A 13,668-nucleotide genomic window follows, 5' to 3' on the forward strand; every position below is an offset into this window, starting at 1 on the left:
CTCAAGCGCTCAATCTAATAAATCGCATCCATTAAAGGCTGCCAGATAAGTCAATTCGGGCAGCACTAATTCCCACTTTACCCCTCAGCGGCTGATGAAAATCATGGTTGATGTTATCCGTAACAGATCACTCAAGTGCCAAGTGAACCACCCACCCACCAACCAGCCAACCAATCCGCCTGCCCACCCATCGAACCACCCACTCACCCACCTGAGCCGGTTACAGTTAATTGGTGTTAATGAGATTTGCATGTCTTCCGACGACTTTTGTCCTTGCTCACCAGACAAAATCCTTTGGGATACACGCCCTTTGTTCTGAGCTCTCGAAACAATATAATTCGTACAGCAGTAAAGGTATATTTTATTTGATTACTTAAGGTAAATATAAATAGTTGTTCAGCGTCTATCTCCAGATAATTCGTTATCTCTAATTTGTACAACTAAACAAAAGCTAAGCTAATGTCGCAAGATCTGGTTTTAATTAGTGGATAACTGGTTTGGAAGAAACCAAAGTCGTTTAAGGTTCATTCTCACACTGGAAACCTTTAGGCCAGGATTACGAAAAGGGATAAGTCCTCTAAGAAAACGTTGCCTTTGCGGGATTGGGTATAAGTATTGAGAGAACGCCTGCCACTGTAATTTGAATATAGGTAAATATTAGCAAAGCGCTGTTTATTGGTGGTGATGACTCTAACTCACATATCAGCACTGAGGAGACCATTATAAATGGAGGCAAGCAGCCGATCTGAACAAACACGGGGAAGAGTAGGTTTCCGGTCAGAGCTCCAAATCGCCCGCACATCATGGCAATGGCCACCACAACGGTTCTGGGTTACAAAAAGTATTGGATTAAGTTCAGATAAGTTTGGAGGATCATATAACTCACCTTAACTGGGTGGGAAAGAGGGCCACCACAGCTCCCAGAAGAGAGGAGACAGCGATTCCAGTAATTGTCAGGAAGGTGGCCGACACGATGAGGGTCATCAGACTGCTCACAGAGAAGTAAAGCAGTAGGCCAAAGGTTCCCGACAAAAAGAGTCCATAGGCTGCAAAATAAAAGAGGGTTAAATCTTGGAGAATATAACAATTTATGAGAAACTTACTCATCATGCGCTTGGGACCCAGAGCTCGGATTATTCCTCCGGCAAAGAAGTAGCCCACAAATCCAGTGGCCGACACAATTATATTATTCAGGTACATGTCCATTGATATTACCTTGGGCTTTAAGGAAAAATGTTATCAGTATTATTAATAAATAGTTAACAAGTTGGATCATTATTATTAATAAATAAAGGTTAAATCAAACTATAAAACTCTCTGTTAGGGTATACAGCCCTTTAAATTATGACCGATTCGGCTAATCTTTTATTTTGTGTGCATAGATAGCCACGTCACGATCACGATGACGAGGCATTACGAGAGCTGGTAGATAAGCCCAACCTACAGATTCAGATCGCTTATCTAAATCTCGTAGCTAGGTTTAATTTGATACCTACCACGGAGCACGCGTCGGCGTAATTCAGAACGGTCTCCGCCGTGCGATTCACGCTGAACTCGAGGATGGTGCACATGCTGGCGTCCACACCATCGCCCTCGTGGAGGGCCTCGAACTCCGCCATGGAGGCGAAGAGCTGGGGCAGCCACAGCCGGATGGTGTTCATGCCCAGGAAGATGCCGAACTGCATCACGTAGCAGCAGATGGACAGTCCCAGCAGGGGCTTCCTGACCAGCGGCTTCATCTGCTCCAGTCCAGAGCGAAGGCTCTCCGCCAGCGTGCGCGATGGTCTCTTTGTGGGAACCTCCTTGGCCTTCTCCTCGATGGTGTAGATGACCTCGTTATTACCGGCTCTACGATCGGGTACCTCCTGAATGAGGACTTTAATCTGCAAAAATTATAATTATAATAATTTACATCTTAATAAATTATAAAACCATTGTAAGCTTTGATCTAGTTACTTACTGGGTAGCTATCCTTGGGCTTGCGGCTGTTGACATGGTAGATCTGCTTGAAAGCCTGCAGAGCTTCCTCGTTCCTTCCCTGGGCCATCAAGAATCGGGGACTCTCCGGCATGAAGCAGAAAATTATTCCACTGACCAAACTCGGGATGCCCAGTACGAACAGATAAATTTGCCAGCTGTGGACTAAATTAGCATTTCCTTAGAGATTAAGTATGTTTAAAGAAAGGTTGTAAACTTACTTTGCAAGCCCCAGAACTCAAAGTCCCAATCTCGGGGGAAAATACCCCAGGCCAGGAGGGGCAGGGATACCGTGGCGGTAGAAGTCACCATACCAATGATCATCAGAATAGAGGACCTGTGTTTAGGACCATGCATTTCTGTCAGATAAGTAAACAGCACAGCAGCTGGTCCATTTACCCTTTAAATATAAATAAATTAACAATAAAATAGTTGATAATCCGTAAAAAAGCATTTACTTACACCAATCCTCCCATGAACTTGAAAACGACCAGCATCATGAAGTTCTGACTCAGTGCACTGCCGAAAACACACACCGCATCTATGAGATAGCCCCAGTAGAGGATCTTCTTGCGACCCTTGGTATCCGCCAGGTAGCCCCAGGCTACGGCCGAAATGGTCATGCCCGCATAGGCCACTGCATTAAGTACACCCTTGTTCTCAAGAGTCAGGTGCAGATCGCACTCGGCAATGGGCAGGATGTAGGACATGGAGCTGGACTCGAAGATGGCAGCACTCTGGGCGGGAATGGAGACGATGAGCAGCATCAGGTTGAAGATGCCAAAGCCTGCGCCATCGATAGCCTTGTCGAAGGTGGCAGGACCTTCCTCGGTGGGCGTGGCTGCCGCCTCCGCCGTGCTATCTGAATTTCCATCCGCGTCATTTTCATTTTCCAGCCCTTTAAACAAAAAGATAGTTACGTTTTTATAAATTTAAGTACATATATCACTTTTTATGGACCACCGTTTCTAATCTTTTCCAAAGTTTACTTAAGTTTTCTTTTATAAGAGTATAATACGAATAATATTATTACGAAATAACCGTGTTGTCCGACTTAAACCACCTATCAAAACTTTTCCACACCCATTACGTCATTTATTAGCATACAGTTTAACAAAAACACAGATTACACAGAATCACCACACTATAAAGATGGAAATAAAAAACCAAATATATTGCACACATTTGGCTATCAAAATTATGTAACAATTTGATTTGAAAATTTTTTTTAAGTTTTTATGGCTTGTCTTTAAAAAATTTCTAGATTATGCACTTGTTTTCGTTATAAAAGTATTTATTTTTGAAACTAGAAACCACTTTTTATTAGCTTTTCATGTATCTTTTACCTTTGCTTTTCTCAGGATCTACTTTTTCAACAGGCTTTTCCGACATCTCAGCGATTACTGTTTCTCACTATATCTTTTTACAATTGGCTTGCTCTTGAAATTAATTGTTCAGTTCAATTGATGCGCCTGCAGTTGTTGATTAAAAAGCGCAACCACAATGCTTTGAAGATTTTAGTTCACAGTCACCGAGTTAAGGGTCTCCAGTATATTTTAATTCCATCGAGAATAGCTGACACTTGCAACGCTGCACGAGAAGTGATCTCCTAGAGAGGATGGCACCTGCTTTTATCGGAGTTTGCCTCAATAAAAGTCAAGATTCAAGATTCAGCTGTCTTATCGCGTGCGTTACAATCTAAGGAAGCTAATAAAGTTATAAAACCATGTTTATTCAGAAAAAAACACGTTGCTCTGGAGACAGTGAGTTTTACATTTTAAATAATCCAAAATATCTATTAAAAATATAAAAAAATGCAATTGTCAATTTAGTTTAAAGCCTTTTGTCACAAAAAAATTATTTTATTACATAAGATGTAATAGTTAGAGGAGAAGACCTCTAAAGCGAAACTTTAAAATCCATTTTCATAAATGTTTGTATTTTTATATGGTAGACTTTTTTCGATCAGTGAGTTTATACATGATGATATGCTTAACTATTAATGGAGGTACTACTGTACGAGCACACATTTTTGGAAGTCACGATTATACCATGAGGTACCAACCACTATAAGTCAGTAAACGTGTGATGTTCACGTTTTTCACTAAAAAGGACTAACATCACTGCATACTACAAAATATTTTTCCCACCTAACATCCTTCTTTTAATCAAAAGTCTTTCTATGAAATTACAATTTGTTTTATGAGTTTACAATTATATATTACTTCAAATTGACTACGTCATTTCAATGGTGAAATTTTTGGATGCTTAAACGTCTCTTTTATCTCAGCCACACGTCAGAGGGATGATCTTATCTGTGTTAAAATTATCTCTAAGATGACTAAACACATTTAAGCCAAGTGAATGAATTACTCATAAGTGGTGGAATATTCTCATTACACAAATTGGGTTTATTTCCTTACACTAAAAGCAGTTATAAATATGAGGAGCTCTTCTTTCCAAAGCCGTTCACAGTGATTGACACAATCTCCAGTGCCGATGTCCAGTCCATGGCGGCTTACTCAATGGCGTCCACCAGCTTGCACAGCATGCGATCGTGTTGATAGCTGGGATCGTTCTTGGCCGCCGCATTCGCCTCCAGGGGATCCACCTCCGTCTTAATCTTTGCCCCGCCGCTCTCGTCATCATCCCCCAGAACTGGCAAGGCTGAGAAGGCTGTGTTCACGATCTCGCGAACCCGCTCCAGGTGCTTTTGAAAACGTGTGGCTGTCTCCACGCGCTGTCGCTTCTGCATCTCCATCATGACGCGTAAGGTTTCCCTCGCCTGATGGGGTCGGAACTCATTGAGGAGGTGATGCATGTTAACGAACAGCAGGCTCAGATCGTCAATCTGAAATGGTGAGGGATTTCTGTTGTTAATCAGTTAAGATATTATAATGCCACAAATGGGTTCCTTGAATAGTAGAACACTGTACAACATGATAGCATGGCGAATCTTACATTAAATCGAACTATTTTATATAATCATTTTTAAAGTTCTTAAAATTGACTGTGCAGGAGTGTAATCCAAGTTACAAAATGATATATGATCATTAACCACACATCAACTCTGTTTCATATAGTTACAAATATATTCATTTATAAGGCATGGGAATAGGTAGATCCTTCAAGGAGTTTCCGACTCATTAAACGATTATCTTGATTGGATTCCCGCTTTCTTCTGATAGGATAAATCCTCACCTTCTCCGTGCGCCGCGGGCTGTCGGGATTCAGGATGAGGAAGTCGATGAGGTCCAGGAAGTTGACCAGCAGCGAGTGGTTGAGCTTCTTGAGCTCCTTACGCCGGTCGAAGTGGATGGGGATCAGGCGCTTGATGTTCTGCGACTCCAGACTCCGGATCATCTCGTCGTTGTTGTACTGGATGCCAAACATGCTGTAGACTTCGTGCTGCGAGGGCGGCGGCGGTGGGCGGGGCGCCCGGTTGCGGCGGATGTTCTCCTCCGTGTAGTTGGCGATGTACCGCTCCGGCGGCATCGGCAGGCTGGACACCTGGGTCTCCTGGTTCGACATATCCATGTAAACAAGGCAAAGCAATGCAAAATAATATTTGTTTTGAAGCAGTGATGGAACTTCTAAGGCTGGCCAAACACTCACGACGGTGATGACACTATCGATGAAAAAAATCCGGTGATGGTTCGGAACTCCACTAAAAACCTTAATACCGAAAATCACGATCAGAAAAACAGTGACTTTTATAAAATTGCTATAAACTTGAGGGAAAGCAAACAACAACTCTGAAATTTTTTTGTGATGCACTCTATTAGTATTAAAAATGATTTATCATTGGGTCTTCACATCAAATATCATTAAAAAGTATACAAAAAAAAAAAAAACACGAAAAAATTACTTGTTGATGATTAACTGTAATTAATATATTTAAAATCGAATTCATGAGAGATTTATTTAATATATAAATAAAGCTCCTGTCGCGAGCCCGGTATTCCATTCTGTGATTGATCATAGTATTGGAAAACAGTTGAATTATTTTGTAGGCAGATGGATTTAATAAAATATGAATTAAAAATTGAATTAAATAAACTTTAAAACTCATAACTGAAAATGTCCTGGATATAAAGAGAATCGTGACATAACACAGTGATCAAATAATAAAACTAATTAATTAAATAATCCAACTGAAATAGCAGTTACTTTAATTAACAAAATACTCTGTGTTCACCGTGCAGAAAATACCGACCGATATATATCGACAAAGCTATCGATAATTAGGGTGACCACGCCAGCTAACAAGCTAACAGCATTGCCCCTTAACATTTTCCGTGCGCCTCTTCTCTCATTCGCCACTCGTCGGGAGAGCAAAACAAAATAAGAAATACATATATTTTGGGGTGAATAGGAAATTGTTCCTGCACCCATTCGCGCCAAATCCGCGCCAGGAAATGAAACCGAAAACGCGAGACTAGGACCAAGTTGGGGACAGACCACACAGTCGGACCGTTGAGGACACGGCGGCGTGCCTCCGCTCCACCATTTTGTTTTCCCCCACACCTCGTGTGCACTTTTTGTTCGTGTGCGTGTCTGCAGTGTTTGTGCCAGGCAGAGTGCTCCCAGAATGCCTGTAAAATGTGCGAACCCCATCCCGAGAGACACTTTTCGTAGCTTCGACCAGTGAACCATGGAGCGGCCATCCCCGGAAGCGGCGGGTAAGCACCCGGGGGTTGAGTAACGCCAGCGGAGTCTGCGGAGCCCCGGGCGTCGATCTGCGATCGATTAAGTCAGCGCTATTTTCAGTGTATCGGTGTGCCTCGTGCTGGTGCCTCTGTGTGCGAGTGCCTCTGCGAGTGTGGGGCAGGCCGAAATAAACAAAAAAGCGAAACCGCGGTTGGGTGTGTTGTTTTTGCCTAACCAAACTCTGTTTTCCATACCCCCCGCCCGCCATGTGTGAAGCCTCCTTCAGCGAAGCACGGAAACAGATCTTGGACATCGCCCGGAACCGACCTGGCACCCAGGTGGCCAAGTGCATCCTCGCCTACGACGAGCAGCTGGACCTCGGCTCGCTGATCCTCCTGCTCGAGGAGCTCTCCAAGAACACGGACTACTCCACGGACCTGCGGATATCACTGGCATATGTGAGTATTATGTCCAAAAAGTTGGGTTGCCTATCTGGGAAAAAGTAGTGAAACCGCTTTCTAGTACAGTGGAGCTTGATCAAAATTATATATATTTAACACAGATCTACTGAGGTACATCTTAAATAAAACCATAATATTAACATGCCCCATAAAATGTAAAAGAATAGTGTTATTTTTGTAATAAATTCACATTCAATCATCTTTTCCAGTACATTGAGGAGCTACTGCGCCACTGCCTAGGAAGCAACCATGTCTCCCGGCGATCGGCCATTGTGGCGGCGGGAAGCGCCCTCCAATTCTGCGGCAAGATCTACGGGGACCGCGTGGAGTACATGTACCAGGTGGTGGAGCACCAGATCGAGGCCCTGCTCACCTCGGAGCCGCAGAAGGAGCCGCCCAGCGGCAGCGACGGGTGAGTTGGAGTCAGAAGAGGAGAAATGTGACAAAAAGGAAGATAAGGCCATGTGCTCCGCGATGGTCGCCATCATGTCTGTCCAGGCGCGGTCTCTTATCACTCCCGAGCACCGAATACCGCTTATCGAGCTTTCCGCTCCGCCCCCATCTTCGGCTTTGTTTACGTTAATATCAGTTCAGTGAAGCCGGCTCCACTTCCCGTTTGACCACATGTCAATGAATGCCCAAACACGTTTTTGGGATCTCTTAAACAAACAAGGGAGTGTGCAAAAAATTGGGGAGTGAGCCAACCGAAGAGAGAGGCGAAAATGGGCATTAGATCATTCATAAAATTAAACTTCAGCCACCACTACCAGCAAACAGTTTTACAAAGTTTTGATCATACGCATTATAATAATAAAGTTGACATCATGCAAAGTAATCAGCCTCTAAAAGGCATTTTTAATTATCAGCACAACACAAAATATAAGGAGCTCACTTGACCCAAATAATCGAAATCCTATCATATTTGGCTTTATAAGTAATTCGATTTATTTGATGAAAATAAAGTGAAACATTGAAAATTATAAAAATATGTTTAGACCACATTTATACTTAAGGAGGATTAAATTCTTTCTAATCTGCTTTTGGAGGCATACTGATTTTTGTTCTTTTTACATTTACAGAGCGGAAAACAATTCCCCCAAGCCGGAGGAGCCACGCAAACGCCGCGCCAAGAAGCTGACCAAGAAGGAAGTGGATCCCTATTTGCTCACCGTGGAACCGCGGAAGTTCAAGACGATGTCAGACGAGAAGCGATTCAACCAGATGGGCTTTGTGAAGTGCACGCGGAATCGGACGATAGAGTACCTTTATCAGGATCACACGCCGCCCAACCTGTGGAGACACGCGCCCATTGTGGATCCCCACAATCCCTACGACCAGGACGAGAAGAAGCAGTACAAAATGTTTACGTATCATGTGGAGCATCGATATAACACGCTGCTGCCGGACATTCCCTTCGAGCGGTTAAATCTGATCAAGGAATATGTGCATACGAATCAAGTCAACACCGCTGAGATACTGAACGAGCACATGACCACGAAGGACTACCTGGACGAGTACATTGCGCTGGAAAATCAAATGCTGGCCGCACGCTATGGAGCCACCGTGAGGACGAGAAGAAGAATGGACGAATCGGGGAAACGATCACTGCCTGGCACTTCGGAAACGGAGCAGGCGAAAAAAGTGCGACTGGAGGAATGTGAGCCCATGGATACCGAGGATATTGCACCTGCTGAAGAAATGGACATCGATTTACCGATGACGGAGGAGAACAATCTGACCACAGGCGATGGATTGCAGAACCAGATATCAGTGGATTCGGGACTGGGAGAATCAATGAACACCAGTCAGGAGGACAGCACCATCAATGCCACGATGGACACCAGCCAGGTGGAGAATTCCACGTTAGGCGCTAGCCAAGTTGACTCCGCTCTAAGCGAAAGTCAAGTGCAGGACTCTTCGCTAAGTGTCAGCCAGGTGGATAACTCCTTAAGTGTTAGCAAAGTGGAGGATCCACCGCTGAGCAGCACGTTGGCCACCAACGAGTCTAGTGTCTTCGACACCACGGGACTGGACCTGCCACCGCCTAAGGACGAATCTCTCGAGGAGCTGTTGATGTCGCAAATCGATTCCGGGATCGGTATGGAAGAGGTTTCCGTTTCCTCCCACGTGCATACAGGTAAACCAATGGCAAAACAATGCCTGCCAAGCGTACTAAGGATAAGTGTTTTTTTAATCTTACGTTTTTGTTTTGAAAATACTCACGTTATTGTTTCTTTTTGTTTTCCTATTTTGGCACTTGATCCCGCACTTGCATTCGTTCATTGCATTTGTCACGGCAGGCCAGTCTTTTGACGATGAAGGTGTTGTTCTTTCAGATGTAGAAGATCACCGCCATCTGACGGAGCTAGTAATCCGATCGGAAGACGTGGAAGCCAAGACAGTTGACATTATGGAGATGGGTGAAGATGTGGCAGTGAATGTTCCCAGGGAGGTCTGCTACCCCATTCAGTTGAATTTTATGAGGCTTTCTCACAAGGCCCTGCGCCGCAAATGCTTCTTTAAACTTCCGTCAGAGTTTGACTTGTTCAAGCAGGCGGTGAGTGTCAAATATAACTTATTTTGTATCAGAGCAAAGCTAATAAATACGAAATATTTGCAGCGTCTTCCTGCCAGGCGAGAAGCCCAACCAAAGCCTCCAACCGCTAGCAGAGCTCTGAATTTGCGGACAGAAAAAGGAACTCTCCAAACAAAGGAAAGAACGCCCGAGTCTCCCGATAGCTTAGAGTTTGACGAGGAGTTTAGTAAGTCACTGGCCTGGCGCTTCCATTTCACTTGGTATTATTAATTGTCATATATATATATTATAGATTTCCTGGGCTTTCGTCAACGTCGACCCACATTTGACTCCGGTCTGGATGTTGAGGACATGCGAGCTGGTTCAGGCGCTGTCTCTACCATCGGAGAAGTTAAAGTTGAGGTGGAAGACCCCACTGAAAACCAGGCGAATAAGGCAATCAACGAAACTATGGCCGAAGCACTAGATGGGACCGTAAACATTAGAATGGAGAGCGATTTGGGAGAGTCAATATTCTCTGAGCTAAACGGCACTACTGAACCCACAACGGTGAACCCAAGTGCGGATTCCTCGAAACTGGATGTGACTGAAAACTCCGGAACGGAAAGCGCATTGGAGGCTACAGCTAACTCGGGAATGGAGAGCGGATTAGAGACTACAGCGAACTCGGGAATGGAAAGTGGATTCGGAGCTGATATAAGTTCTGAGCTGGACACCACCGCTGAGCCAAATGCAATGGACAGCGGAGTTTTAGATACCGGTCAACTTGAAAATTCAACATTGGAGATCGCCACGCAGCTAGACGAAACAACCTTAGATGACACAGCAACACCGAAGGACTTGCCTGCTAATATCCCAGCTCAAGATGATGATGGGGTACAGGATGCGGGTATCGAGGACTGCGATGATTCAATAAGATCCGAATCGCCCTTGGAAAATGATAACTCCTATATCCCTGATTCCAGCTCTATGGTAAGTATTCTGGGTACAAAATAATCAAAGAAAATACTAACATTAACCTTGTAGATTCGAGACTGGCATAGAAGATTGGCCCCCGCGTTGGAGGCAGCTCATGAACGGCAGAATTTTAACATCAAAGACCTGGGCACTGAGATCTTGGAGGTTTGCAAGGCGGGCAATGGAACAGCCACGTTAGCTGACGTCATGGCTGACAAGGATCCTAGTACCATGTGTCGCTACATGCTGGCCTCACTAGTACTGGTTAGTAAATGGATTGAAGCGAAAATAAACATTTTCAATAATAATAACACACCTTTTTCCAGACGAACCACGGGAACGTGTCCTTGCATTTTGGAAGTCGCGATAAAAGTAAGCCCATCGAAATGTCTCAGTTTCACATGAAGCTGAAGAGTACGCTGCGAATGGAAATCCATCCCGAGGATGACGTGGGCAACATGAGTGCAGCCAAGAGTAAATCGGCGCAAAAGACGGTGAATAGCAGTATGAAGGCCGGGCCGAGCAAACCGGTGCCTGTGAAAACCAAACGGAAGTCCACGGACATGGCTTCCCCCGAGGTGTTTGCAAAAACTGTGCGTTTGATCCAGCCCATCCCAAAGATGAGGCCGACTCCCTCCGATGCCGACTCGGGGATATCTTCGATGGGCTCTTCATTGGCATCGGCACCCCGGTTGAATTAGTAGTAGTCTTGTGCCCGTCCTAAATGTATTGATTAGTTAGATATCCAAGCTTCTGTGTAGATTCATCGCGTCCAGTTTTAGTATTTAGTTTGTGTGCCCCCCTATTCGAATTATGTATGTAAATCTTTATATTATATTATTTTCAGGCCCAGCGAACAATGCACTTTACGCAGCAGTACAACAAGATCAAGAGGCTGCGCTTAATCTAAGACCTTGCCAGATATAGGATTATTATTCATTAATTACGTTGAAGTGTAGGTTTCGGCTGCCTGCTTTTAACGGGCTTGCAATAGTATCCTTTGATTTAAGATCTTGACGCAATATGTGTTTAGAGTAGGGAATAATATTTGTACAAAATTTAGTTTTAGCTTCCTAGGCAGACTTGCAATAGACAGTTCACTTTGCTTTAAGCCCAACTTACGCAATATTTTCGTAGAATAGTAAGCCAGTATTATCTAAGCTCGATTTCTCCAAGCACAAATGAGTTGATGCCGCTTTTTAGTTTCTTTTATCATTTTTTCGGTTTAATACTTTTTTCTTTTGAAATCCAAACATTTTTATTCATTTATATTTCTTTTTATTTCAATTTCTTTATCTTTGATTTTTTTAATTATAGTTTTACTTCTTTAATGAATTCTTACAAATTTAATTTTCATCCACCGTTTGATTGCATTTTGAAAAATGGCCTTTTGACGCAGTAAGTGTTTTGGAAATCTACATGAGCAGATAGTACTATCAACAAGTACCTGATCTCTTACTGTACAAAAGTATATTATTAGTTTCTTCGGACGTAAGGAAAAGTCGGATAATAGATGTGCAGGATGTCGCCTAAATATAGTGTATATATGTATGTATTTCCAGAGGACAAACAAATGTCTATTTACAATCAGTGTAAGAAATAATGTTTTTTCATAGTTGTACGAGTAGTTCTTAAGGAATAAAACGAAATCATGCAAATCACTTAAATATGTTTTAATGAGGGTAATCCGAAGAGTGTGCTAATGCTAGTGCTATTCCGAATCGCTGCTGCCCGATTTGTGCTCCTCCTCCTTTTTCTCCTCAGTCTTGTAGTGCCGATACTCCTTCTTGAGCTCCCACATGTTCTTGTGCGGATTCTTCATGTTGTAATCGCAGACATCCTTGAGAATCTCCTTCAGGTAGCTGATGGGCTGGTTGGTGATCTTGACCAGGTCCTTGATGTTATAGTACTGGTGCTTCTCGAAGGCGTGGAAGAGCATGTCCATCACGGCATTCTTGTCGTCTCGCGCCTTCTTGCCCTCCGCCTTCTTGCGCTCCCGGTACTCAATCTGCGGGCATAGAAAGGTGGGTAAAAGGAGCTAGCAAATGGTTTACTCTTGAACTTACATTGTGTGCATGATCCTTGACGGGCTTGAAGTTCTGGACGATCTTGTCGATGGGCTGCACCCGGCGCTGAGGCTCCGATGCCTTGCGAATGGACTCCAGCTTGAGCTTCATGTAGCAATTGTCTGCTATGGGCCGGCACTCCAGCTTCTGCACTATTCTGCCCTCCATGTACAGCTTCTCGTTGTCCGGTTGCGCGGCCGGAGTTGTGGAGTTCTCCTTGCCATCGGACGGAGCCATGTGCGAGAATACGCCGAGCGTCTGCTTGGTGACCTGCGACACGTCCAGGACGTGCTCCGTGGGTATCTTCTCGTCGGGATCGAGGGCCAGTACCGCGGGCGTGAGAGAGAGCGACACCTGTGCCTTCTGGCCCGGCGTCTTGTTGATCCGCAGCTTGCCCACGTCCATGTTCGTGGGGGCCTTCTCCCACTTCTGGGCTATGTACTTGGGCACCTTGACCAGCCACACGCCGCGTCCGGCGTTGGACAGGTCCAGGTCCTTGTCAATGATCTGAGTTTTGTCCTTCTCGTCCTTCGACATTTTGTTTGAATTAAAATAAAAGGTGAAATTAAGTTAACCAAACTATCAGCCTCAAGGAAATACACTTATTAATACCATTTTTATTTATTCAAAATATACCAACAATTATTTAAAGCGGTCACGCTGAAAAAATCGACTATCGATAGTTTCACTCGGTTACCAAGTTCAAACATAGATGGCGCCAGATATAGTTCCATCGCCATCTACGTGACATTCTGATAAGTGCTAGATCGATCAACTTCAGTTTTTATGCCCTTGTAGAGGCTATATTGATTTTAGTCAGAAGTTTGCAACGCAGTGAAGGAGATTTTTCCGACCACATTAAGTCTATACATATGTTCTTAAACTATACATATGTTCTCAATCGCGAACTAGCCTTTTACAAAAGCTTGGATAGTTACTGGTTAAATAATTGAATATATAATTGAGTTTCGTTATTTTTGATCTTATTAATTTTACATTGTTCTAAAACTTTTTCAGCATA

At 43.8% G+C, this 13,668-nt stretch overlaps 4 protein-coding genes across 7 annotated transcripts; 1 reads left to right on the plus strand and 3 right to left on the minus strand.

The window, feature by feature from the left end:
- Positions 1–341: 341 nt before the first annotated feature.
- LOC108032215 (synaptic vesicle glycoprotein 2C) lies at positions 342–3,586 on the minus strand. Its single transcript, XM_017106075.3, has 9 exons — positions 3,324–3,586; positions 2,440–2,875; positions 2,199–2,377; positions 1,961–2,142; positions 1,497–1,883; positions 1,104–1,221; positions 887–1,046; positions 700–827; positions 342–633 (listed from the first exon to the last, which is right to left on the minus strand). Exons 1-9 carry the CDS (start codon positions 3,367–3,369, stop codon positions 578–580), a joined length of 1,692 nt encoding a protein of 563 aa, XP_016961564.1. The 5' UTR covers positions 3,370–3,586; the 3' UTR covers positions 342–577.
- Positions 3,587–4,367: 781 nt separating this feature from the next.
- LOC108031127 (mediator of RNA polymerase II transcription subunit 7) lies at positions 4,368–5,582 on the minus strand. Its single transcript, XM_017104341.3, has 2 exons — positions 5,179–5,582; positions 4,368–4,828 (listed from the first exon to the last, which is right to left on the minus strand). The coding sequence occupies exons 1-2, from the start codon at positions 5,512–5,514 to the stop codon at positions 4,496–4,498; spliced, it is 669 nt and encodes a 222-aa protein (XP_016959830.1). The 5' UTR covers positions 5,515–5,582; the 3' UTR covers positions 4,368–4,495.
- A 696-nt stretch (positions 5,583–6,278) lies between these two features.
- Positions 6,279–12,242, plus strand: LOC108031790 (uncharacterized). Of its 4 annotated transcripts, none has more exons than XM_044090941.2 (10): positions 6,279–6,659; positions 6,904–7,085; positions 7,298–7,500; positions 8,168–9,225; positions 9,389–9,645; positions 9,709–9,850; positions 9,917–10,596; positions 10,651–10,845; positions 10,908–11,159; positions 11,429–12,242. In XM_044090941.2, exons 1-10 carry the CDS (start codon positions 6,632–6,634, stop codon positions 11,489–11,491), a joined length of 3,060 nt encoding a protein of 1,019 aa, XP_043946876.1. In that variant the 5' UTR covers positions 6,279–6,631; the 3' UTR covers positions 11,492–12,242. The 4 variants fall into 4 exon arrangements, with proteins under 4 accessions (XP_043946876.1, XP_043946877.1, XP_016960992.1 ...); XM_044090942.2 differs by having other exon boundaries at positions 10,908–11,075; XM_017105503.3 differs by having other exon boundaries at positions 10,908–12,242.
- LOC108031792 (general transcription factor IIF subunit 2) lies at positions 12,116–13,254 on the minus strand. Its single transcript, XM_017105508.3, has 2 exons — positions 12,648–13,254; positions 12,116–12,589 (listed from the first exon to the last, which is right to left on the minus strand). The coding sequence occupies exons 1-2, from the start codon at positions 13,182–13,184 to the stop codon at positions 12,293–12,295; spliced, it is 834 nt and encodes a 277-aa protein (XP_016960997.1). The 5' UTR covers positions 13,185–13,254; the 3' UTR covers positions 12,116–12,292.
- Between the last annotated feature and the right edge of the window lie 414 nt (positions 13,255–13,668).

Source organism: Drosophila biarmipes, chromosome 3R (genome assembly GCF_025231255.1).
Source record: "Drosophila biarmipes strain raj3 chromosome 3R, RU_DBia_V1.1, whole genome shotgun sequence".
Lineage (NCBI taxonomy): Eukaryota > Metazoa > Arthropoda > Insecta > Diptera > Drosophilidae > Drosophila > Drosophila biarmipes.

Bases quoted from the DNA above. Each gene is read 5' to 3' on its own strand.
- LOC108032215 (XM_017106075.3), bottom strand. From the start codon at position 3,369: ATGTCGGAAAAGCCTGTTGAAAAAGTAGATCCTGAGAAAAGCAAAG. The intron at 2,378-2,439 runs GTAAGTAAATGC...TTATATTTAAAG, and splicing joins AAGTTCATGGGAGGATTGGT to GGTAAATGGACCAGCTGCTG. The intron at 1,884-1,960 runs GTAAGTAACTAG...TAATTTTTGCAG, and splicing joins AGCCCAAGGATAGCTACCCA to ATTAAAGTCCTCATTCAGGA.
- LOC108031127 (XM_017104341.3), bottom strand. From the start codon at position 5,514: ATGGATATGTCGAACCAGGAGACCCAGGTGTCCAGCCTGCCGATGCCG. The intron at 4,829-5,178 runs GTGAGGATTTAT...TCACCATTTCAG, and splicing joins GCCCGCGGCGCACGGAGAAG to ATTGACGATCTGAGCCTGCT.
- LOC108031790 (XM_017105503.3), top strand. From the start codon at position 6,632: ATGGAGCGGCCATCCCCGGAAGCGGCGG. The intron at 6,660-6,903 runs GTAAGCACCCGG...CCATGTGTGAAG, and splicing joins GCCATCCCCGGAAGCGGCGG to CCTCCTTCAGCGAAGCACGG. The intron at 7,501-8,167 runs GTGAGTTGGAGT...TTACATTTACAG, and splicing joins CCGCCCAGCGGCAGCGACGG to AGCGGAAAACAATTCCCCCA.
- LOC108031792 (XM_017105508.3), bottom strand. From the start codon at position 13,184: ATGTCGAAGGACGAGAAGGACAAAACTCAGATCATTGACAAGGACCTG. The intron at 12,590-12,647 runs GTAAGTTCAAGA...CTATGCCCGCAG, and splicing joins TCAAGGATCATGCACACAAT to ATTGAGTACCGGGAGCGCAA.